The 27,305-nt window shown below is 39.2% G+C and overlaps 1 protein-coding gene across 2 annotated transcripts in view; it reads left to right on the plus strand.

The window, feature by feature from the left end:
• The first annotated feature begins 1,600 nt into the window (after window positions 1-1,600).
• Window positions 1,601-27,305, plus strand: part of smoc2 (SPARC related modular calcium binding 2) — a 49,996-nt gene continuing 24,291 nt past the window's right edge. For both annotated transcript variants that reach the window (XM_065296110.1, XM_065296111.1), the window contains exons 1-5: window positions 1,601-1,893; window positions 16,012-16,174; window positions 17,668-17,774; window positions 20,219-20,318; window positions 22,932-22,976. In XM_065296110.1, the coding sequence (XP_065152182.1) occupies window positions 1,819-1,893; window positions 16,012-16,174; window positions 17,668-17,774; window positions 20,219-20,318; window positions 22,932-22,976 (490 nt within the window). In that variant the 5' untranslated portion in view covers window positions 1,601-1,818. The remainder of the gene's footprint in view (window positions 1,894-16,011; window positions 16,175-17,667; window positions 17,775-20,218; window positions 20,319-22,931; window positions 22,977-27,305) is intronic.

Raw genomic sequence — 27,305 nt, forward strand, 5'->3', positions numbered from 1 at the left:
TTTTTCGACTTCATGGAGCACCGCAAGAACAGACAGGTGGATGACGTCAAAATTCCGCGAGAGCGATTTGAAAGCAGACTCCACTGTATGATTTCGAATCGCTCTCGCGGTATTTTGACGTCATCCGCCTGTCAGTTTTTGCGGTGCTTCATAAAGTCGAACAAGTAAAGGTTTTCATGTGACAGTTTGAATTGTTGATATGTTTATTATGCGACGTAACGATATAATTCAATAGAAAATGCAACAGCTATGAAGATATTACATAATAAAAAGTAAAACAGCACATTAACACCTGCTGTATCGTTGGATTTGACCTCTCGGTTATCCCTTACGAAAATTAACTATGGTTTTATTATAGTAAAAGTATGGACCATGATTTTTGGTGTAATGATTACTATAAGCAAAACCATAGTTTACCATATTTTGCTGTGGCTGTGTGCGCGTGATTTTTAAAATGCAGTACCACAGCTGTCCAGTGGGTGGTGCAAATGCGCCTTTTCCATAAAATCATTTACATGCGCTCAGTGCGCTGTTACGTTGTGCAGTCGGTGTCTTTGATGAAGTTTGATGAAAAGTGTTTTATAATGAGTTATTTCGTCCGCTTGACAAGATGAGTGATGAAATGCACAGGATTAGATTGCACCCAGGTCTGGTATTGCTCCATCCAACGCAGAAGAACGTTGCGTTGTTTTGTCTCCTCGGTCGTGGGAATGAAGTCTGTTATGAGTTTCAATAACTGCTGCCACATGTGTACTTATTTGTCTGAAAGTGAATAGGAGAAATGCTGCGCAATTTCAAAGTGTTTGTTTTGAATTAGTTAAAGCCACTTTGGCATGTTAGTGCAAACAAGCCAAAGTGGTTAAAGAAATTCAAAACACACACATGGTGTGGTGAGATACCAGGGGAATGTTAGTGATGGTGATTATAGGCTATTATGATGAAAATAAGATGGGTTATAGGCATTTAAACACCTGCGATCACGTTATAACACCATAAAGGAGACTATGTTTAATTCTCGATGTATAAGCTTTTATGTGGCTATAGCATGTTTCCAGATAAAATGGAAATTGTTTTGAATCTGTTTGAATAGCATCCCAGATGGATAGCTGAAGAAGTAAGTAGATCATATCCTGAGATGTTTTAAACATTTCTGGTTGTGCTATTTCTTTTAGATCGTAACTATTCTAAACATATACAATTTAAGAAAACATGATCATGTTCATCTCCAGGTGGCGTCCTGTTAAACATTACGCATTTCTTTATTGAAAGTTATTATAAATCTTATAGCCCACTATATTTATAAAACCAATGCCAGAAAGAAGCCCATTGTTTATGTCTTTCCCTTCGATTCACTGCTGATGAAAAAAGAACAGAGAAAGCGGATAAGACGACAGAAGGTTTCTGTCCCTCAGCTACCAGCATCTATAAGAGATTCCTCCCAAACTCACCTCCCGACTACAGTCCGATAAGACCAACACGCACACACAAAGAAAGAGAGAGAGGCAGAGAGAGAGAGAGAGAGAGAGAGAGAGAGAGAGAGAGAGAGAGAGAGAGAGAGAGAGAGAGAGAGAGAGACGCACACAGACAGAGAGAGAGAGAGAAGAGGGGAAGAGGAGAGGGGTAGGGTGCAGAGAGTCCAAACTGAGCCTGAGCGCTTCACTTCATGACGCACATTTTGCGCACTGGAAAAACGCGGTACCGAATCTACACATTCAGTATCCAGTAACATTTTCATCTGCGAGTAGACGGGATTTACGGAATTGAGCTTTACTTTGGAGAAAGTTTGTGTGGATTTTGTGCGTCTGGCGAGGTTTGAGGATGCGCGTGTCCGTCCTGCTGGTGCTGCTGTGCGCGCTTCACGCAGCAGACGCGCACAAACTCTCCGCACTTACGGTGGGTCACCGCAATACTTTATCATTACTCTTATTTATAAATCCTGTTTTTGTTTTAATGTCATCTAAATTGTGACTTGGAAAGCATGATATGACCCAGTCTAAAAACGTATTATTTGGTGATTTACTGTTTTCTGCATAAAATCATATCGTAAAGAAAATTATGTTAAATTATAACCTTGAAATCTTTAATATTGATAGTAAGATCATTTCAAAGATTGAAATCAATGACTAGTCTGATGATTTCTCTGGATTTCACAGACATGATCATGTAATGTAATAATGTTCAAAAAATATATTCATTATTTTAAATTATTGGCTATTTGCCACAATAAGAACTAATATGCATTTGATATATGATTTAATAGCGTAAGTATCATAAAAATGTGATTTATATTCATAATTAAATACATTTTTAGATCAGCTTTCAACTTTCCTGTAAATTTTAGTGTGTGTTGAGCATTTTGGTGGTTGATAGTAGCCTAAGTATTTGTGTTGTAAAGTGAGAAACTTAGATACTGGAGTAAGATGAGATGAGTTATCACGGGAATCCTATTTGGGGTGATGTTTGTGTACTCAGAGCCTAAATTCTTTAGGAGGGTAACCAGAGACCTACAAGCTGTCTTTCGAATGATCACAAACACACACACACAAACAAAGCTACAGGTGCAACCTCACGCTTTCCCTCATAAGTGACAGGGGCTTGGCTCTGCCCGCTGAGCACTGTGAACCTCTTGAGGTTTTCTCTCCTCTCTGCGGCCGCCGGCCTCTTCATGGACGCCTGCCTGTGTACACAGGGTTATGGCTGCTGATTGCGGGAAGCCGTTTCCCATTAACTTAGTGAGAGAGGGAGTGTAGCTCGTCCCCAGTGGGACACGGTTTTTAGGGAGAGATCCACAGACACGTGGGTTTGTCCAAAGCTTGGGCACAAAGCAGGTTTGATGGACTAATAAGTCCTGGTATTTATGTCCAACTAACTCCTATCGAATGCCAATAAGTTATACAGTGACAGGAAACAACCCACTTTCCAATTCATAAATGTTGGTCAATAGTCAATATTTGCACACCTGTCAGGAATTACAACAACTGTGATGGATAATAAACGGTGCTTTGCGGTTTAATTGGACGGTTTGCCACAGCCAACATTTGTGCACTTGTTCTTTGCTACATTGAATAGACAGACAATATGCAAAAAATATTATTTTATGTCACACAGAATCCTTTTGAATACATATGGACCAATCAATAGGTGAAGGTTTGTGTTCCTGTAGCTTAACTGGTTGTGAAAAAACTGGTTGTGCATTCCTTAAATGCAATGTAAGTCGCTTTGGATAAAAGCAACTCTCAAATGCATAAATGCAAATGCATGATTTTAGTTATATCTAAAGTGCTATATATGAAACCTCCAGAGAGCTGTTTTCTTAATCTCTGTTTTGAGACCAGCGCTCTGCCATGCCGAGATTTCACCATTCCAAAGTTTTCACCTGGCATTCCCTTCTTGGTGCTGATGGAGGCTGTTAGCACCACGGGCAGAGATACAGCTGCTGTCAATGTTTCTTTGCTGGCGTCTGCTTCAGCTCGGCCTTCTGGGATGGCAGCTATGTGGCACGGGCATGAATTAGGGTCTGTGATGATGAGGTCTCATGGGCACCTGCTGCTGCCCGTGACGGAAGAGAGATGATATACGGTTATTTGAGAGAAAGTAAATATGGTAATTAATTTCACGCATAGCTCTAGGTAGTGTATAGCAGAGCCCTGTTTAAATATACTAACTCTGGGACTCACCTGTACCGGTCCATCGACAGGCTCGGTCAGGGGGAGGTATCCCGTGCCATACGAAAATATTTGAGGACTAAATCGATCCAACACCAGCGAAGTGGATTATGGGAAAGAATGCACGGTGTCATACCCTAAGTGCGGTGATTTACAGAGAAACGCTATGGCCGACGGCCCTCTGCTCGTTATTTACAGGCTGAGAAGAGATGCCTGTACATCTAAACGTTAACAAATGTCTGGTGGTCGTTAACCTGGAGGTCAGGGGTCATCCCATCTTACTCTCCTTACACAGCCGTGGCTGTGCGGAATGTGGGAGGCAGAGATGCATTAGTGCCCTACAAACCCTCATCTACATTCACGCATGTTTACTTTGCTATCTTAATGGGGCAATCCCATAGTCTTATTGTTTTAAATTTATTTATTACACCACCACCTAATGTAATGTTTGTGCCACAGAGACCCTACACAAACAGTTTAGGTGATCACCAAAATTTGTTTCTGTTGTTTCAGTTTGTTGCTTGCGTTTTCAAAATATGTGTTTGTTGCGTCATGTGAACCATGTGCATCACGTGTTTTGTCAAAATAAGTGCCTGCTGCACACGCGTCAAAACCGTTTATGATAAAAGAGACGTTCACAAAATACACACAAGACACTCCCTTAACAGTAAACTCTGATTACATTTGAGATTATGCGAGTATCCGGCAAACACGAGGGTCTTATTTATCAAAAACCCTTTAGACGCGTCTGCAGCAGGCACTTCTTTTGACAAGACACTTCATGCACATAGGTTAACTCGACGCACAGAACACATATTTTGAAATTATGACCCACACACATGACAGGCTACATACATGTTGTGACGAACTTCGCATCGAGCGCCCTCGAAAAAGAAGTCACCGGCCGCCACTGCTGTCCCCTAAACTAACCCTCACACAAACTTGTTGATGTGTTAGTAGATTTACAGCAAAACATACAGTATTGGCTAAATAATAAGATTTTTTTGTACTTTTTAGTCAGTTTTTGACATGTTTTACTATATAAGTCCTTTGCATGTATTGAGCCCTCACACATAGCCAAACTTGCACACACTGTTCAGAAGTTTTATGTAGTGTAGCTTTGAGTTACAGCATCATTGTCTCTTCACATTGGTTGCAGATATACGGCGCGAATGTTCGACACGATTATGCGCTGGATTAAAAACTATAGATTCCTGTTAAATTCCTGTTAAAACGATGTACGCCCCAACATTAAATTATGCACAATGTTGTTAAAATGCTAAAAACAAAGTTGTGACTGCTGAGTTAGCGCTATATGCTAGTAAATGCTATATGCTTGCGTTTAGGCTGAAATTCTACTATTGATGTTACTGTGGGTTCACACCAGAGGGGTTTAGGCGTCAAATTCGCGTCTACAGCTATTTTGCGTGTACTCGCTTCATTCGCGCGTGAAATTCTAGTCATTGAGCCATTCACGGGGAAATTGCCATCGTGGGAGGGGCTTCTGCGACTCCGCTCGCTTCCTGTAATCACATCACTACTAGAGCAAGCTCCTGATTGATTAACAAGGCGCGTTTTTTTTGGCAAAGTTCAGATTTTTCAACTTTTCAACGTGTCAACGCGTCTTTACATTGACTTAACATTGAAATCACTCATGCTTGGCGCCTCTACCGTGGCTGGTGTGAACGCAGCATTACAGTTATGTTTTGCAGGTCCATACTGAAACCCCCCCCACAAACTTTTCACTCAGAAACATCCATTAACAATCTCCAAACAATTGATTATTCCTCAAAATCCAAATCCGTATCAAACATAAGGTCTGTTTACACACACAGAGAGCTACTGAAGGAGCTGCTCTGTGGAACAGCCAATCAGAACAGAGCTCAAAATTATTATTCATGACCTTTCAAATAAGATAATAATCGACCATTTTATTCTAAAGGCAAATCCTAGGGGTGTGAACAGACATGTAAAACCATACCTGGAAAATGTTTGCACTTAAAAAAGCCACAAACAATCTATGTAGATATTAATAAAGCAATAAACCCCGAGAAGCAGTGGGTTACCAGTGCATTTTATAACAGCTAAGAGGCGTTGTTAGGCACGACGCGAAGCGGAGTGCCTAAACCCCCTTAGCTGTTATAAAATGCACTGGTAACCCAACGCTTCGAGGGGTTTATTGCGTTTATAAAACGGTTACTTCATATGCATAACGTTAGCGGGATTTTATAAAATAAAACCCAAAAAAGTTGTAATTATATTAGTACAAATATTACTCTTCCGCCAAACAAAGTAGTTCCTCAGAATCAAGTGTGACTGAAACAGAGCGCAGTTCCCAACCAACACAGACACAGCAAAGACACAATGAAAATATGATTTAAGACTGTGGTGTTTATTTTATAAATCACCATTCATCTAATTTATACATTAACATTTATATCGTGCAACTGTTGAAGTGATGATCAAATATGTTTGGAAGCATGCTGAACTCTTTCCCCGTCAGCGTTTCTTTTTTTTAAGTTGCCACCCAGTTTTAGTTTAATGCCTTCCAGAAAATTATCTTCTTTATATAAACATAAAATATCAAATGAAAGAACAGACCATCCGCTTTAAAACAAAAACAAACAAAAAAACATTTCATCCTACCTTCATTTGATCTCTTTTCACCTCTCAAATTTTTTTATTAAAAGCGGAGATAATTCCATTTTTGTGAAGAACTTTAGTAAGAGATCAGATTCAGACGGAGCCATGAACAGTATTACACGGTGTTTTCAGTGAATGCGTCAGTGTTTAAGTTGGGTAAGATCGCCACCCAGTGGATAATAGCGGACGTATGAACTTGAGTTATAAAATCCTCAGACAACGTTTTCTCTTTATCGACGAGATGACTCAACAATATTTATTGACATTCATCTGGATATCGCCATTAATTGTGCAATTGTAGACAAATTAAAAATATGATTTAAGACTGTGGTGTTTATTTTCATAAATCAATACGCAGTAACAGTGGCGCAGTGATACCTATGTAATGTGGTCTGAACCGTGAGGTTACCGGTGTATTTCATCACGGCTTAGAACGCGTTTCAACCAATCAGAATGAAGAACCAGAACTGCCCGTTTTATAATGAACAATTTAATAGATTGTGTGCATTCTTTGGCACCTTTAAGTAAATATCTGTAAAACTCATCTTAAGTGTTTTTTTTTGTGATTTACTGTTCTCTCACATAAAGACCATTCTGTGAAAATATAATCTTGATATCTTTAATATTGAATGAGAAAGGTCATGTAAAATGTAAAACTTTGAATAATCTCATAAATAAATTATCCGACTTTAACCTGGATTTCACAGTCACATAATTACATATTTCATATACGTTTTAAAAACTTCCTTCCCGATCCAAAAATACAATTGATTGAAACTGAGGTGCATGATGTATTAGGTATTAGAAATCCATATATTATAGTACACGTCAGTAACATCAATTCATTACTCTAAAAGTTGGTCTGCTCAGCCGCAGTGAAGTAATAAGGAAGTAAGGCGTAGGAAACAATGTAAGCCCACACTGACACAGGATCTCAGTGGATTTATAACTCAGCCGTGCCAAGTACCTTCGAAAATCATCACGGCAGAAACGGTTCTGAATCTGCCATATATAGCAGCACATTTTCCATATTTCCTTTCAGTGACTCCAAAACCTCAAGGTTTCCTACTTTAAGCAATGCAGCGCACGCCACAAAGAGAAGCTGGTTTGTTTTCAGTGGTTTCAGACTGTCTGAAAAAGGTCGAGTCGGAATTGAGTGTGCATCTAATCACTTTGAAAAAAGCAAATTGTAGAATCAGATGCATTTTGTTTGTCATTCCTCTGTGATTTCCACACGTCTCTCCTGAAATCCATTTATATCAGTCACATCATAACAGGGCCTGCTGAAATGGTGCCTGTATTCATACGCAAAACCGTGCACCTGCACGAGTGTTTTTTTTTTCTGGTGCTTCACATGGATTTCCCTTTTCTTGCCGATTTTTCACAGCAATTAAAGGCTTTGCTCTTTGATTGAGTTAATAGACTGGATCTAGGCTGTCACTTTTCTTCCATGCTGGAGACTAACTATGCCTAGCCAATCCCAGGAAGCCCCCGTTGGGACCCTTTCACACGTCTGCGCCCTCTCTCTCGCTTTCCGTCGGGGCCCCATTGACCCTTCGCGGCCAAGGTGTGGAGGGGCCTCTCTGGATCTGTGGTTGGGAGGCCCTCTCATCCTTCAAGGGCCCCTCGGACCCCATGCGGTCCTCTGTCGACCACAATAGACTCTCTGCTGGAGTTTGGCCCTCGGATCACTGCTTTCAGTCCCACAATGCTTACTGCCAAAAGGGGGTAATAGGATTTCAAGTTTGTGCGCTGGTGGGTCCTTGAAATAAATGTCATTTTTTTCTCTGTCTGTCTCTCCTCTGTGTTTCTTTCTGCTTTCTTGCTTTCCCTTTTATCTAAAATGGTTTTGCTTTGAGGAAAGGGGTGCTCGGCAGCTGTGAATGTCACTTTTAACATTGTACACATGCAAACACTGAAATAGTATTTGAAATGCTAAAAATTGACATTATTATACCGAGCCCCTAAGGTGACATTGGAGTAAAAAAATCAAAAGTTTAGTTTCATGTGCTCACATGAAACTTTTGCATGCTCACACGAAACCTTCATGTGCAGAATTTTAAAAAAAAGTTTAGTTTCGCATGCGCGCGCGAAACTAAACGCGATAGTTTAATGTGCGCACGCGATAGTTTCAACTTGAACTTTATTTAATTTTTTCTCCATGTCCCCTTAGGGGCTCCGTATTATTACACTAACATGAGTGATTTTTTTTTCTTTGGCTATTGTTGTTTGATTCATCTACACTAAAGGTACATTTACATTATAAGCGACTTTGTCACTGTGTGTCGCTCGTCTCTTTCAATGAGGCGTTTCTAAATCTCGTTGTCATAAACAAATGAGTAACGTCCACTCCAGTTACTGACGAGAGATGATGACGTGAACTCCACTGCTTCATTCTCATTGGTAGTCGCTCCCGAAAGTCGCTCATAATTTGCATAAATTTAAACATATCTCAACGGTCACTGTCGCTCGTGTTGCCGGATGCCGCATAGCTTCCATTGAAATCAATAAGATTGCGTCGCTCTGTTACTGCTAGTCGCCTATAAAGTGAATGTACCTTATCCTAGAGTCACATTAGCTACAAGAGACAGAGATATAGCGACAGGCTACCATTCATTTTCAATGGGAGTGGCCGTTTGCCAGCGACAAGCAACGAGCTCACCGCTGCCCCGAGCAAGGTGGGGCCAAAATAAACAAGAAGGCTATTTTATGCAAATGCTGAGCGATGCGACTAAGCGAACGGCCAATCGGAGTGAAGGGGCATCGTGACGTAGGTCAGTGGCTCGAGTCGAAGAAAATAATTCAAGGTGGCGGAAAATGCGTATTTCTGTAAATATCTGATAAGTTTGGCATATTATCTCATATATTTTGTTACTTTTATCGAGAAATAAATACTTTTAAATCCAAAAACATCGTTCTTGTAACTTAACAATACATTTGAAGTGACTTTTGATACCGCTTTACTGTTGCCAAGCAACCAGGAGTTGGCATGCCCAGGAACGGCCATCAAGCGTGTGCGTGCCGCTCGGTGTCCCTCACTGAAACTCCATACTATATAGTAGTAGCATGTCTGAATAAATAATATTTGAAAAAAATAGGCGAAAATGACCAGCAAGTTCCCAAAGTGTTCATTCGATGCTATCCCGTGATCCCCCAGGAGAGGAGTTATCCAACGAAGAAGAAGACGGAGGGGTGTTGTTTTATACAAAAATGTCTGAAAGAGGTAACACGGCTCAATTCAAATGCAAATATGTATATTAAACAGCTGTCCCATGTGGTTAAATTGCTCTTGTTTAATGTCATTCCAGTTAGCGACTAAAGCCCGATTTATAGTCGTGCGTAGGCTCTACGCCGTAGGTTATCCGTAGCCTGCGCGTATCTTTGCACAGCCTGATGTGCACCTCACAAAATTTTAAACAGCGCGTCAGTTCTACGCGGACCGCAAGCGCTGTGATTGGTCCACCAGAATCCCTCCCATCAGGTAAAGAAACTACATCATAGGTATTTCCGTTCGCGATGGTGAAAACAAAGATGAGCCAAGTTGAGGAGTGATTTAACTCAAACTGCAATAAAAGTCACAGTTTATTTACTTCCATCATTGCTGGTGTTCTCAAAATATACACAACAAGTTGCTGTTTCTTCTTCGTTTGTGGGTTAACTTGCCAAGCTGCTTCTTCTTTGACGGTCGTGCTGCTACTGTGGCACGCATGGATACCGCCTACCAGCGGTCGGCACATGTGTTTGCACATCGACGCGGACGACGACGCAAAAGTATAAATTAAAAACGACATGGAACCTATGCCATCGCGGCTACGCCGTAGGACCTACTCACAACTATAACGAGCCCTTAAATTGTGGTTTTGATGACGCATGTTACGTGATGTATCAACATGGCGGATGTAGTACGTCCGAATACATTCATACTATCCATACTATATAGTACCTTCTGTTTTAACGGTCGATTAGTTTCCTGTAGGTACAAAGTATGCGATTTCAGAAGCAGCATAACACTAGTGCAATGTTTATTTGGGGTCCTGTATCTTTAAGACCTAATGCACGCGGATCCAATATACTGTTACACATGCATTTTATTTAACATTTAGGCTACTTAAGATGTAACGGACTATGTTTATGAAGATAATCGTGGCACTTTGAGATAATTTTTTAGATAAAAGTGCAAGAAAACATGAATAATGTAAATATATGCGCACTGTCGAAACCAGTCTTGAGATGCGGCTCTCCACAAATCTTCTCAAACAGTGCATGAGTAGCGCATTGACATCTGTTTCGCATCTTCTTTGATTAAATATTTAAATAGCAAGGCATGAAAACACTTGCAAATGATAAACTTTCGTGAAGGTGCCGCAGTGGGCCTTAACTTGTGTATAAGCTATAACTAAGTAATCTCTAGGTTGATAATTGTCATGAATGAATCTAAGCTATAGTTGAAAATGATTTTGCTGGTTTGCTAGAGTTGCTGTGGTGTTTTTTCGACCAGCGGTTGATTCTGTATACTGACAGCTGTCGTGGGTGGCTCAAGATTCCCCTGGCGATCTTTCAATGGACGTGTCTCGGTTTGGCTGCGGCTGGTGATTATTTGGCCGTGTCTGGGTTTGTGGGGTCTAGTTTGGGACAATCCTGTCTGAAATTTTGACTCACTGGCGCTGATGAGTCCTCTGTGGTGGTCTTGTTGGTTTTGTCCGTGTTTCGGACACCAACCGTGACCCAATTGAACCACGTTGGCTGCGAGAGCTCTTCAGCGATCGCTTGGCTGAGTTCGGGCTACCCGGGTGTGCGAAGATCCATAAAATGCTGATTGTGGTTCGGTCGACGGCGCTCCGGGCAGAATATGTTTCCTGACATCTCTGTCGGGCCTCCCGCGAGCTCCCTGACAGAAGAGCTGAGAATGACGAAGCGGAAGGGCCACAGGGTCACAGCTGCGAAGAACGAGAGGGCGATCGAAAGGAAAAAAGTGCATGTGTGTAAGAGAGACACAAAGAGAAGGCAAGAGAGCGAACAGGGTGAGAACAGAGAGAGAAAGACTGTGCTTGTCAGAGACAAAGAGAGAGATGGAAAGAAAGAGATTGTGTGGTGGGAATAAGAGTTTGGGGTGGCGGGGGTTCAGTGACAGCAACAGTCTGTCAGTCATAAACATGAGACCCTCTTATTTTGAGCTTAATGTTCATTTATTCATTCATAAGTATTCTGGATTAAAAAGGGGCCGGCGATGAAGAGAGCTGTCCAAAATTTATTGAAACTAAATGGAAATCGCAATATGACACTGTGCAGTTATAAAACTGTAAAAATGGGGTCTGCTTTTATTTTATAAATAACGTTTTCTTTCTTTGCCTTTATTGGGCGGTGTCATGCAAATCTTCCCACACAGTGACGCAGATATGTGGGGCGTATTTAAATGAGGCGTTTATGAAGGCATGGATGAGCTTTTACTTTTAGAAAGAATATTTAAGACTTTAACCTTTGCGACTTTAGGGATCTTCTACATGCATGAACAGCTTTAAATGCTCCAAAGACAAAGGAAACATAAAATCACATCATATGACCCCTTTAATAAAAGACTCAGAACTCATTAAACCAAGAAAAAAGTAAGATTACAGTAGTTCAGTCCATGCACACTCACAGCCGTTTATCCGATGTGTCTGAACCAGCTTATTCTCTCTCACACACACACACTTCCCCAACATTCATCAGCTCTAGTTTTACGATCAGAGATGACAGGAGCGCTGTCTTCCATCGCCAGGGGCAAAGGGCTGATCTTTAAACCCCCTCCAAAACCATCTTCCAGGTGCAAAGCGCCCTCACACACACACATACACACACACACACACAAAGTCATTTGTAGGATGTCATCCAGTGCTAATTTTTGAGTGGGTAATGATCCTACCCATCCGTTTTATATGAAGAATCTGTTTCCTTTCAACACCGCTTTCATTCGCTGTTTTCCCGAGGCTGATTTATTGGCTACAGGTGAGCATGCATCTATCAGGACCTTTTCAAGTCGGATTTGTATTCGCCAGGTCGTGACAATAGATCGCTCGACTTTTTCATGCTAGCCAAATGTAAAATGAAATCCACACCTGTGCAGGTAATGTCCAGAGCACAAAGGAAGTCGATTTCCTTGACTGTAGGTGAGGTGATGTTTGCAAAATCATTCAACTTTTCTGCAGTGCACAAAGAGTAAAACACACACTGTTTTCTCGTGCATTCAAGCGACTGGAGCGTGGGACTCGTACGCACACGTGCTTTTTGTTTGCGGCGGTACCTGTGCAGGTGTGAGGGTGTCAGACAGATAAAAGTGCGAGTCGAGAGGCCGTCAGCACTTCTGTCATTCATCCACAATCCCTCATTCACAAACAAGACCTGGCATGGGATTCGAGTGTCAGAGGGGTCAGCGAGCGTCTGTGTGTGGTTTGTTTGGAGTATTAGTGTGTGTATTAATCAGTCTATGAATGTGAAAGAACATCAAAGGTAGCCTAAAAAAGACTAAATGTGGAGCATGAATGTCACTTGGATAAAAGTTCTGCCAAATGCATTAAATGTTGTGGTTATTGTGACATGCATTGTAATAGAAAAGATGTATTAATGTTGTATTTTTACTTTAATTTATTAATGTCAAACTGCAAACTCAGATTATTTCTTTTGTGCTACCTTTGCGCTAAATAGCTGTCCATAAGAGTATTTTAGTAAATTTTTCTTGTATATACTTTATGTATAACACTTATAATATTCATTAAATACATGTTTATAGATAATAATATTTTATATAATATACAGTATATATGTATGCATAGTTATAAGGGCTAGGAAAAAATATTAATTAATCGATCTTTACTTTAACAAAACAATATAATTTCGGGAAATCTCTGAATCAATTCTTAATGTGTGTGCTTTACTTTAGAGACATGACTTGACGTTAAAGGGATAGTTCACCTAAAAATTTAAATTGTTTTATCATTTACTCTCCCTCATGTTGTAAACATCATTTATTAATGTCTTTCTTCTGCTAAACACAAATAAAGATATTTGTAACAAATCAGATCAGAGGGCACCATTGACTTCCATAGTAGGAAAATGTAATATTATGGAAGTGAATGGTGCCCCTGATCTGTTTGGTTATTTTTTTTTTCATTTGTATTCAGCAGAACAAAGAAATTCATACAGATTTGGAACAACATGAGAGAGAGTAAATGATGACAGAATTTAAATCCCTTTAAGGAGTGCCCGGGGCAAGCGTGAACTGTCACTTGCCTGATCTGGCAAGTGCTGAATCATCACAAAAGTTTCTCATTTGCACATGTTTTAGGCCTTGTACATTTTCATGCAAAGTAGACACGAAACAGATCTTAATGCGATACTCACACACTGTTTAATAAGTCCTATGTGTGCATGGCCGGTGTACTGAATTCTGTGACTCGTTGGATGATGTGACCATCGTTTGTAAACCCAATTTTTTTTAAAACCATAGTTAAACCATAGTTTGTGTAGTAAACCATAGTTTTTCCATTATGAGGAAACTTCACGCTGCGTCACAGAGAGCTAACGGTATGGGGAACGTCTACAGCATGATGGCATCTGAGTATGTATATTAAATTCGACCAAATGTTGGGTGTGACGTCATATGCGGAAGCCAGAGAGCATAAATAAGGCAGTAAGGAATGCCATCAGGCATATGCCAAAGCTAGTGTACAGGCACGGCGAAAGTATGGCGAGGGAGACGCAGCCAGGGGCGTCAGTTTGTGTTGAAAAGTGGTGGGGACAAAAGATCATATGAAAAAACATTACAGCAGGACGGGAAAAATATTGAATATTGATGCATAAAAAATGGGCAAACAACACACCATAAGCACACAACGCAACTGCTGTGACCCTGGACCACAAAACCAGACATACACTGCAAAAAATGATTTTCAAGCAAAAAAATTCTTAGTATTTTTGTCTTGTTTTCAGTAAAAATATCTAAAAATTCTTAAATTAAGATGCTTTTTCTTAATGAGCAAAACGACCCAAGAAAATAAATAAATAAATATCAAATTTAAGTGATTTTGTGCATTAAACAAGCAAAAAAATCTGCCAATGGGGTAAGCAAAATAATCTTGAAAATTTTAATTAAACACTAAATTCAGGAAAAATTTGCTTACCCCATTGGCAGATTTTTTTTGCTTTTTTTATGCTCAAAATCACTTAAATTTTATATTTTTTATTTTAAAAACTAGACTTAATTTATCTTAATTTAATAATTTTTTAGATATTTTTACTGAAAGCAAGACAACACTTTTTTTTCTTGAAAATAAAAAAATGACTTTCTTACTTAGTATTTTTGTCTTGTTTTCAGTAGAAATATCAAAAAATTCTTAAATCAAGATGTATTTTCTTGATGAGCAAAATGACGTAAAAAAAATAAGTCTAGTTTTTGGACCAAAAATATGAAATTTAAGTGATCTTGTGCAAAAACAAAAATATCTGCCAATGGGGTAAGCAAATTTTTGAATTTTTCTTGAATTTAGTGTTTTTTTAGAAATGGTTTAAAAAGGTTCAAGATTTTTTGCTTAACCCATTGGCCGTGTTTTTTTTTTTTTTGCTTGTTTTCTGCACAAAATCACTTAAATTTCATATTTTTGGTCTTAAAACTAGACTTATTTTCTTGGGTCGTTTTGCTCATCAAGAAAAAGCACCTTAATTTAAGATACTAAGAATTCTAAGAATTTTTTTCTTAAAAATCCTTTTTTGAAGTGTAAAACAAGCCAAATTATCTGCCAATGGGGTGAGAAAAGTTTGCTTAAATTAAGTTTTTAAGAAAAAACTAATTTTATTTTAAGATTTTTTTCTCACCCCATTGGCAGACATTTTTGCTTGTTTTAATCACAAATTAACTTAAATTGTATGTTTGGTCTAAAAACTAGACTTATTTTCTTAGGTCATTTTGCACATTAAGAGAAAGCATCTTAATTTAAGAATTTTTTGATATTTCTACTGAAAACAATACAAAAGTAGGAAAAGTAGGAAAGTCATTTTTGCAGTGTACTGTATGTCGCACAGGTATTGCTTGATTTTTCAGAACATTTTAACCAAATGCTTTCAAAAAGTGGTGGGGACAAAATCAGCCATTTCAAAAAGTGGTGGGGACATGTCCCCAGCGTCCCCAGTGTAAATGACACATATGGACGCAGCGTCTCGTTCCCTTCCCAGGGAACAAGGGTTCGTTACTACACTTTTAACACAAAAACTGGTTAATTTTCGTAAGTGTAAACCCAACTGTCCCTACAGCGCCTACTATGGTCATATAATTCAATGGGTCATAGATTTTGGTGTTACATCGGAAAGTCGCAACTCAAGACTGGGTTCACGTTTCCTTGCGCTGGAACAGACACAAAATGATTTCAAATGTCGCGATTATTCTCGTAAAAACTTAAGTCTGTTTTGTAAATCTGTACAATTCAGAAAGAAAACGCACAAGTAACTATATATTGGATCCTTGCATTGCATGAATAAATTTCATGTCAGCAAAATTACAATTTTTAATAAAATTTTGATAACCAATTGATCGTGGATTGAATCGATATCATATAAAAAGATTTGAATCGAATCGCCAAATTGGTCGCAATACCCAGCCATAATAGTTGGACATTTTGCTAACTTCAAAGTCTAACTTTTTCTCTCTCTCTTCTTTCTGTCTTTCTCTTTACAGTTTCTCCGTGTGGAACAGGACAAGGAATGTAATATGGACTGTGCCGGAGCTGCTCGCAAGCCGTTGTGCGCATCAGACGGACGAACCTTCAGTTCCCGCTGCGAGTTTCTCCGCGCAAAGTGCCGCGACCCTCAGCTGGAGGTCAACCGTGGGCCATGCAAAGGTCAGAGTTCACCATTCACGTGTGATCTGTTGCTGGTCGGGGCTGATGCCCTGTTAGGGTCAGGGTTTGAATCCATTCAGGGATGAATGAATCTTTGAGAGGATAAAGGACACTTCCACTTGTATAACGCATGATGCATTTAAGCTCCACTCATATAAGACACAATACATTTAAACATGCATGGGGTTTTTAAAACGAAAATGATGTTTCTTGTCGTAATCTTTCTCCAAAAGATCTGATAGGGATCTTGTCTGTATTAAAATAAATTTACAGTGATGCATTCATATGTTTGAAGGGAGGAGCAAAATATTGTCTGTGCCCAAAGATGTCAAAGGTCAAACAGCTCACAAACCCTCTTATTGTATTGGGCTCGGCAGGAAGACTCCCTCGCCATTTAGTGTCGCTTTATTCTGCTTACAGACCTCATTTATTCTCTCTTTTATTCTTTTTCTACTAGCAAGCACAATGTGTCATTCTTACATTGAGATTAAAAGGGTGTGAGGACAAAAATGACAGAGAGGACAAGAGACACAAAAGAGTCTAATTTTCAAAAAGATTAAAAGGAAAGCGTAAAATTGTGTCAAAATGCATGTGACGTGTTTTAAATAAATCATTATATTTGCAGGTTGCACAAAAATGAACTATTTGTCTTTAAGAGAGTTAAAAAGTATAATTTGAAATGTCTGCTTCTGTTGGTCCGTGACTTTAACCGTCTGCTCTTGTTTCATTTCTCCTTTCTTAATCATTCGTCTGGTTTTGTTTGTTTTGGTGCTCTCATGTCATCTCAGACGAGGCTGTTTTAATGATTTGCGCAGTGGAGAGAGTGACTATATGTCTGCATAGAAATTCATTTTCAAGATTTGTGAGGCTGTACTCTTGCCAGCTTTGTCAACGATATCAACACACATGCATACACACATATGTCAAAATATGCATACAAATATGAGAGATATAAGCCTTCGCTAGACTTAAAGAGAATTGTATTGATGCCTGCGGTAGGATTATTGATCCAGATCCCAGCTGCACACATGGCTTCACCGCTTCCGAAACATCTTGAATTATTCTGTGTGTTTGAGAGGTCACATGTTATTGAAGAAGAAACTTGATTTCCTTCTTAGTTTTTTGCTATTTTTATTCCTTTCCTCCGAAAGAAACGCCACCGCCACATCAGTCAGCGAGAGATTTGCCTGTCACTTTGAATTTAATGCGCCCTCTCTTTGGATGGTCTGTTTTTTATATTACACTGACAACATTCGCAAAAACTGTGTGTCTGAAGTGAAATGATGGGAAATTTTTAGTTATATTTAGAAAGGATTTCTTGGAGGACAGAATTCGTGGAGGAATGAATCATCAGATGTAGTACATTTCAGCTGACCTCATCCAACACTTACATAGCACAAGCTAGATGTTGGGTAGATAGTTAATATTAATTCTGATAACAGGAATGATTATAAGCCATCTTACAGGTGGATTTACATGTGCTGTGTCTACAGATACATCCAGGTGTGTGGCAGAAAAGCGGTACACAGAACAGCAAGCCAAGAAAGTCTTTCCACAAGTATTTGTACCCGTCTGCAACCCTGATGGAACCTACAGTGAGGTAAGAGATATGACAGACGTACGGACGGAAAGACAGATTGACAGAAACACAGAGAGACAGACAGATAGACTGACAGAAACACAGAAAGATGGATGGATGGATGGATGGATGGATGTTTGGATAGATAGACAGACAGACAGAAACACGGGTGACAGATAGATAGATAGACAGACAGACAGACAGACAGAAACACTGATGACGGAAAGATAGACAAACAGACATACAGATACACTGATGACAGGTTAGATAGACAGACAGACAGACATACAGATGCACTGATCACAAGTTAGATAGATAAATAGACAGAAAGAAACACGGATGACAGATAGATAGACAGACAAACATACAGATACACTGATGACAGGTTAGATAGACAGACAGACAGACAGACAGAAACACAGGTGACAGATAGATAGACAGACAAACAGACAGACATGCAGATACACTGATGACAGGTTAGATAGACAGACAGACAGAAACACAGATGACAGACAGACAAGGCAGACAAGACAGATGATAGACAGACAGACAGACAGAAAGACAGACAGATTGATAGATGGGCAGGCGGACGGACAGAAACACAAATGATAGCCAGGCAGGACAGAAACACTGATGACAGATAGTTAGACAGGCAGACATAAAGATAGACTGATGACCGTTAGACAGACAGACAGACAGAAACACAGATGATAGAAAGACAGACAGAAACACAGATGATAGACAGACAGACAGACAGAAACACAGAAGATCGACAGACAGACAGACAGACAGACAAAAACACCAATGCCAGACTGCCAGACAGATGGATAGACAGACAGAAACACAGATTATAGACAGACAGACAGAAACACAGAGGATAGACAGACATACAGATACACTGATGACAGGTTAGATAGATGATAGACAGACAGACAGAAACACAAATGAAAGATAGACAGACAGACAGACAGACAGACAGATGAAAAATAGATAGACAGACAGAAACACCAATGACAGACAGATAGACAGACAGAAAAAAAACACAGATGAAAGAACGACAGATAGACAGACAGACAGACAGACAGACAGACAGAAACACAGATTATAGACAGACAGACAGAAACACAGAGGATAGACAGACATACAGATACACTGATGACAGGTTAGATAGATGATAGACAGACAGACAGAAACACAAATGAAAGATAGACAGACAGACAGACAGACAGATGAAAGATAGATAGACAGACAGAAACACAGAAGATCGACAGACAGACAGACAGAAACACCAATGCCAGACTGCCAGACAGATGGATAGACAGACAGAAACACAGATTATAGACAGACAGACAGAAACACAGAGGATAGACAGACATACAGATACACTGATGACAGGTTAGATAGATGATAGACAGACAGACAGAAACACAAATGAAAGATAGACAGACAGACAGACAGACAGACAGATGAAAAATAGATAGACAGACAGAAACACCAATGACAGACAGATAGACAGACAGAAAAAAAACACAGATGAAAGAACGACAGATAGACAGACAGACAGACAGACGGACAGAAACACAGATTATAGACAGACAGACAGAAACACAGAGGATAGACAGACATACAGATACACTGATGACAGGTTAGATAGATGATAGACAGACAGACAGAAACACAAATGAAAGATAGACAGACAGACAGACAGACAGACAGATGAAAGATAGATAGACAGACAGACAGAAACACAGAAGATCGACAGACAGACAGACAGAAACACCAATGCCAGACTGCCAGACAGATGGATAGACAGACAGAAACACAGATTATAGACAGACAGACAGAAACACAGAGGATAGACAGACATACAGATACACTGATGACAGGTTAGATAGATGATAGACAGACAGACAGAAACACAAATGAAAGATAGACAGACAGACAGACAGACAGATGAAAGATAGATAGACAGACAGAAACACCAATGAAAGACAGATAGATAGACAGACAGAAAAAAACAGATGAAAGAACGACAGATAGACAGATAGACAGACAGACAGAAATACAGATGACAAAGAAATGGATAGACAGACAGACATAAACACAGATGAAAGATAGATATACACACAGAAAAACTAATGACAGACAGACAGACAGACACATTGACAGACAGACAGAAACACAGATGAAGGACAGACAGATGGATAGATAAACAGACAGAAACACAGATGAAATATAGATAGACAGACAAACAGGTAGCCTACACTGATGACAGACAGACAGACAGACAGACAGACAGACAAGGCAGACAAGACTGATGACAGACAGACAGAAACACTGATGAGAGACAGACAGACATACATACATGTAAGGGATACTTTAGATAGATAGTGATACAGATGGTGGATGATATGAGCACTTTATGGATTGAATTTTCTCTTCTTCTTGATTCTGCATTTGAACAGATCCAGTGTCACAGTTACACGGGTTACTGCTGGTGTGTAACGCCAAGTGGCCGACCAATCAGTGGCTCAGCAGTAGCCAATAAGAAACCTCAATGCCAAGGTACCAACTTCTGCTATGTGTTTATGACTTTGTTCCATTGTGTGCCTGGTTAAGGCTTTTTTTCAGGTGCAAAGATTTTTTACATCATCAGAAATGCAACCTCGCAGTAATGCCAACATTAATGACACTACGCTGAGGTTTGCCAAATTTTGGAGCGCCCAGATTCTCCCCAGTCAAAATGAATGTTGTCTGAAGTATAAATCCTCTAAAATATTCTTACTGTAAACTCAAACAACACTTCCCAGCAAACAATATCTGTCACTTTACCGTCTAAGTTATATATAGTCCAGCTATGAGTGACCCACTTCTATGCAACATAATCTTGAATTTGGTTGCAAGTCGTAAGCAAAGTCCACAGTGATTACAAGTTTTATGAGTTTTAATTTGTTTCGAATGCTTTTAGTCACATCAAAATTCTTATAGTTACATAACTGTTATTCCATAGTTTACTTTTATTATGTAATCTGAATAAACTTTAGTTTGCTTTAGTCTCCAAAAGTCCAGTTGTAACCATGATGCACAAGAGAATTGACTTTGTGTACTGTGATCTCAGTGCCATATAAGGAGAAAAAAGCACACATTTCATTGGTTCTTGTGTATCATCAACATGGTTGACTTGAAAGTACGAAATTGAATGAGATTCAAAAGTAGCCCCACGCTAAAGCACCACTGCATGAATCAATGCCAGAACGTCCTTAATCCTAATCTACAAATATGTTCCAGCATAACAATACCACATAACCATAGCCACATGCTCTAACACACAATACACACATAAATTGATCCTATCACTGCAGGCCATGGCTTTTTGGATCATGACATTGTTGGCTTGGCTTTGTACAGCCACAACTTTACTAAAAAAAGACCAATTAGATTTAATTGCACATGCAACAGTTTAATCAGTTAGGTCTGGGGGAGCATCGCAAAACCAATGTGCGTTTGGCAGACGAAACGCCTGAGCTCAAACATTCTTGCTCTTTTACTTCAAGATAGTGTCATATGGTTTCTACCCCCTGCAGCCCTCATAACGTTATTCTGTTCCCTCGTAGAGGCCTAAAACGTAAATTAAAAACGTAAGTCACTTTTTGGGGAATAAAATTTGCACACGATCAAGTGTTTCTGGAAGACAGGCTTGCCATGATCTGAGGGTGCTGTTTAGGGTTTTATACATTGGCTAAGACCTGCACATGTCTTAAACGAACAACACAGATTTGAGATGTAGAGTTACTGTGTTAGGAGTAAAGGGCCATTCACATTATAACCATAACTGTAACGATAACTATAATGCTGCGTTTACACCAGCCGCGGTAGAGGCGTCAAGCGCGAGTGATTTCAATGTTAAGTCAATGTAAAGATGCGTTGACACGCGTCCAGATGTCTCGCGGCACGAATGAAGCGTTCAACGTGGCGCGGTAGACGTGATTCCGCCTCATTTGCGCGTGTAGTTCACACGAATGGCGCTAATTGAGTTTTTGGCGGAAAAATTTGTGGCATTAACCAATCAGGAGCTTGCTCTAGTAGTGACCTGATTTCAGAAAGCAAGCGGAGTCGCAGAAGCCCCTCCCATGACGTGAATTTCTGGGTGAATGCCTCGGTGACAAGAATTTCACGCGCGAATGAAGCGTGTAAACTCAGAATGTTCAAGCAGCAAATTATGTGCGGTAGACACGATTTTGACGCCTCAAACGCAGCTGGTGTTAAGCGACGGTAATGATAACTATAAGCTTCTACACTACCAGACGATAACGATAACTTTATGCTAATTCGCTTGCGAGGCGCAGTAGTAGCGCAAATCATTTATTTACAAATGCATTACCTAATATTACTCATTTCCTTTAATAAAAATGCTTGTAATTGTCATTAAATGTATAAATATGCTGTTCTAGTTGCATTTCCACAGCAGATGTCCTCAACATGTTGCATTTGCTTAACTTCAAACAGTGAATCTAGTAGTTTGTGTAATCTAATATCTTACCTTTTGACGTGGTCAGTGTAGTGGAATAAAAAGCATTACGTAGTCAATTTCACAGCAACTGCATCAGCGCTGGATACCTGAGGTCATTTTATGTTATGGACCTCAGCAATGCGCTTCTTCATAGTGTCATCTGTCAATTTAAATGTGCGTGCGCTTGAAGTTCAAATAGATTTGATTGCGCTGTAAAAAATACTTTGCTGCCTTTAATTTTTTTGTTGGATCAACTCGGGTTTACAAGTCATTTCAACTTTCTATTATTTATCTTTACTAGAAATGAGTTGTTATAACTACAGGTGAGTTGTTATAACTTATAAAATTAAGTTGTCTTTTCTCAACTATATTTTATAAGTTGTGACAACTCATCTCTGTTGACATGACTTGTAAATCTGGGTTGATTTAACAAAAAAATTAAGGCAGCAAAGTATTTTTTACAGTGTGCCTATCAATGGTTTATCATTAATCAGTTGGGGAAAAAACGCTCGGAAAGTGATCCCAATGATATTGTTTATTGTATCTTTATTGTTATAGTTGTGGTGTGAACTCTGCTATTCTCTTTAATATTAAATGATTTTTAAAACTATATTCTTATAGTTATAATATGAATGACCATTAACTGTGATTTTTCTGTTGATATTCAGGTCCCAGGAATGGAAAGGTTAATCCGAAGGAACCAGGAAAAGCAGGTAAATGCCCTCACGTTACAATTTTTTTGTTTATTTTATGAGTAAAGCAACAGACAATCTTCACTTGCAATTGGGTAATTTTATTAAATGGGCTTTTTTAGTTTAAAAAATATGTTTTCTTAAAGATAGATGCTGTTAAGTAAAAATGTAAAAATATAAGAATAAACCCTACCCAAAAAATACTTTATTTCTTAATAAACATTAGCACTTTATTTCCATTTTTACACTTTTTCTTCATTTTTATTAAAAATAAATTCCTTTTCAAAGTGAATAGCGAGGTTGGCAAAAAGCAGATTCGAACCAGTGACATCGCGCCAAAAACCAATTCCATGTGCCTTACGTCCTGTGCCACTGAAGCCTTGATTTCAGCGCGTCTTTTTTAAACTTTTGTGCTCCAACCATACATTGGTGGGCCTTTGTCAACAAGGGACACCTCCTAAATAGACACCTACAAATATATACAGTATGTGAACTTCCAAGTAGAGGTCTTCTCGGGTCCAAAAAAATTTACCCGACCCGAAATGACCCGAATAACTTCATACCCGAACCCGACGTGCATAAATAAAAAATTTTTAAAGAAAGACCCGAACCGAGACAAACCCGAGAAAATTAGACCCGAGTCTGACCCAAACTAGTGAAAATTTTTTTTTACCCGACTGGAACCGAATGTAAACGGCACTGGCGTGTGTGCATTCTGCAGACCCACGCGCAGCAGTCAGACAGAAAGAAACTCCGGTGGCCTTGCAACCAATTTGGCGAGCTGCTCCATTCGTTTTACTTTGTTATCTGAAGACGACACCAACGTAACCGCTAAAATGTACATTTATAATTGACTGACATGTTTGTCTCAACGAAAATGAACCTGCCGACAACCACACAATGTCGTAAGCGCTCTTGGCAAACAGATGAGAGGTTTGAAAAGGACATTGACGCACACAGGCGAGAGAGTTCGCGTCTTCTCGGGTCCATTCAGAAAAAACACATTCATTTTTAAATTACCCGAGACCCGATGCCGCTATTATTGTACCCAACCCGTGTCCGAGGCACATGTGAAACTTTTGGACCCGAACCCGATCGGGTCTCGGGTCGGACCTCGGGTTTTCGGATCTAAGTGGACCCGTGAAGACCTCTACTTCCGAGCTCAGAGCCCTGCCCTAGGACAGGACCCCAAATATGCTTTATTATCACATCTGATTACACGTTAATGCGAAATCATGAGATGTTGATAAATTGTGTTCTGTCATGACGGATGGATAAGAATATATTATTAAGTTATGCCTTCAAAAAGGTAACAGGGTTGACAGTTTTACAATGTAATGGGCATCACATGCTTGAAATACTGAAACTTCAAAGTGCTTCTTAGAAAAAAATACTTTCCTGTAGGTTAATGCCGTAGCTAACACGAACTAACAATGATTCATCTTAGTTCATGTTCATTTCAGCATTTTTTCTAATATATTTATAAAATCAAAAGTTGTAACTGTTAACATTAGTTAATGCACAATGAACTAACATGAACAATTGCATTGGTAGTATTAACTAACATTAACAAAGATTAATAAGTGCTGAAAAACTATACTGCTCAGCATTTACTGATGTAAACAAATATAACCGTAACAGTCAGTGCTTACATTTAAAATATCCACCTTTAAGTTTTAGGTACTGTATATGGAGGACACGAATAGTAGCCGTTTTGCTGAATGACCTAACTGATTTAATGTGTGTGTGCTTGGACGTGTCCAAACTGCGGGTTATGGCTTGCCATTCTAATACTTTGTGAATTGAGAACGCCGGAGTTGCTTCGGGGCTGAAAGTAAATGGCCGTATGTTCAAGTCGTTAAACAGAGAGACGCCATAATAACAGCTTTTGCCTTTCACGGTCGTTAAAATGAAATCGAAGAGCTTCACAGTTTTCTGTTAGCACACCAGAGAGCATCCTACATGATGTGAAGAACATTCAGTGAAAATATAACCTTGATATCTTTAATATTGACTAAAATCAAGTCAAAGATTGAAATCAATGAGTGAAATCAAACTTAAATGCTCCTAAAGTCATCATTAGATTATGAGACTTTAGTCTGGACAGGGTCACAATTCTCAAAGGACCTGTGTTTGCCACCTCATATTCATCCGATTTCTAGATTTTTATTTCTCTTATTATTAAAGAGAGTGGTATATTTTAGCTATCACGTTATAGTTGATCATAGTAGACATGTTAGATGTCATTTCAAATGTATTGTTTATTGTTCACTGTAAACCTGATCAGTACAATGTACTCATTTAAAGGGGATATTTCACAAGACTTTTTTTAAGATGTCAAATAAATCTTTGGTGTCCCCAGAGTTTTTATGTGAAGTTTTAGATCAAAATACCAGATAATGTATTTTTGGGTGTATCCTTTTAAATGCAAATGAGTTGCTCTCTGCACTAAATGGCAGTGCCGTGGTTTGATAGTGCAGATTAAGGGGCGGTATTATCCCCTTCTGATATCACAAAGGGAGCCAAATTTCAATTACCTATTTTTCACATCACATTTCAAAATGGTTTACCAAAACTGAGTTACTGAGTTGATCTTTTTCACATTTTCTAGGTTGATAGAAGCACTGGGGACCCAATTATAGCACTTAAACATGGAAAAAGTTTTTTATGATATGTCCCCTTTAAAATGAGTGAACTATACCCAAACCAGTGAAAAAAAAAGTTAATTCAACTTAAAGGTTTTATATGCGTTCAACGATTTCACCTCTTTGAGTTCCATAAACTCAAATAAAATGAGTCAAAGAACTTTGCTAACTCAAAAATTGTATTTATAACTTTCTGAGTCTCATTTGAACAAACACTGAAAATAATTACAAACTTTTGGTGGTTGTGATGAGGTTTATGGCATTCAGTCTGCCAGTTAAGCTAAGAAAGATTCTGGCACTGCAAATTTACTTTAGTTTAACGTCAAATCAACACGATTGGAAGAGGATTTCAAGTTCCCAGCATGTTTGCATCAACCGCATTACGAGATAATTTTTGAAAATTAAGGGATATTTTATGTGGCTTTCAGTAAAGAGAAAGACTCAATAATGTTAAACATTCATTTAGATTTAGAAACCTTTGCTTTTTTGAGTTTTGTGGTTACCATTGTTTAGAAGTGAAGTGCCTGTGCTTGGGTCAATGCCAAATTTGAGCTCAGTTTCTTAACACTTAAATTGTGTGTTTCTGTGACTTAACAAAAAATAAATAGTAAACAATATTTAAAAGGGTCATGGGGCCCTATTTTAACGATCTGAAACGCAAGTGCGAAGCGCAAAGCGAAAGTGACTTTGTGGGCGGATCTTGGGCACTGTTGCTATTTTCCCGGCGGGAGAAATAACTCTTGCGCCAGGCGCAAAACAATAAGGGGTTGGTCTTAAGTAGGTTCATTATTCATAGGTGTGGTTTGGGCGTAACGTCAAATAAACCAATCAGAACATCATCCAACATTCCCTTTAAACGCAAGGGCGCAAGTTCCATGGCGGGTTGCTATTATTATGATGGATTTACCAGGCGTACGCCAGGAGCGGTTCACAGCCGAGGAGACCCACGTTCTTGTAAGAGCAGTCAAAGGCAGAGAAGTTGTTTTGTATGGGGATAGGAGAAACCCGCCCAAATCAGCGTAGGTTAAACAGGCGTGGGAGGAAATAGCCACAATTGTCTCATCAGCTGGCATCCCCAGGACGTTTTGCCGCAAGCGCTACAATGATGTCCGGAGACGGGGGAATCCCAAGCTTGCCAGCATAAATCGGCACGCCGTGTAACGGGAGGTGGATCTGCCTCTACACAGGACCTGACGCCAGCGGAGGACACCCTCACCGCTGAAAGCCAAGAAACGCAAGCAGTCCAACCCCAAAGTACTCTTACAAATCAAGTTCACATACATTAAGGTTTCTTATGAAAACATTTTAATTATTATTTACATAAAATAAACGTAATACAGCCACACAACAAACGTATGAAAATATTTTAATCGTTATTTGCATGAGAATTGTTTAATGCAGCCACACAAAATAAATAAAAACTATCACCACAATGCTCACCACAATGATTTCCCTTATCTCATGTGTTAAATATTTTTTATTGTAACAATTTATGATTTGAAAAAAAATAACTGTTGCATCTGTGTAGATTAGATAAGCAAAGTGTGTGCGTGTTATGCACGCTATACATTATGGTCAATCATGTGCCCTTAAAATAGCATAATGAACAACGCACAACGCGCCACTGACTTTAGACTAGTTTTTTTTTGGTCAGTGGCGCAATTGTTTTTTGAAACTTCAAAATAGCATCAGGGATGGTTTGCGC

The sequence above is a fragment of the Paramisgurnus dabryanus genome, chromosome 20 (genome assembly GCF_030506205.2).
Source record: "Paramisgurnus dabryanus chromosome 20, PD_genome_1.1, whole genome shotgun sequence".
Classification (NCBI taxonomy): domain Eukaryota; kingdom Metazoa; phylum Chordata; class Actinopteri; order Cypriniformes; family Cobitidae; genus Paramisgurnus; species Paramisgurnus dabryanus.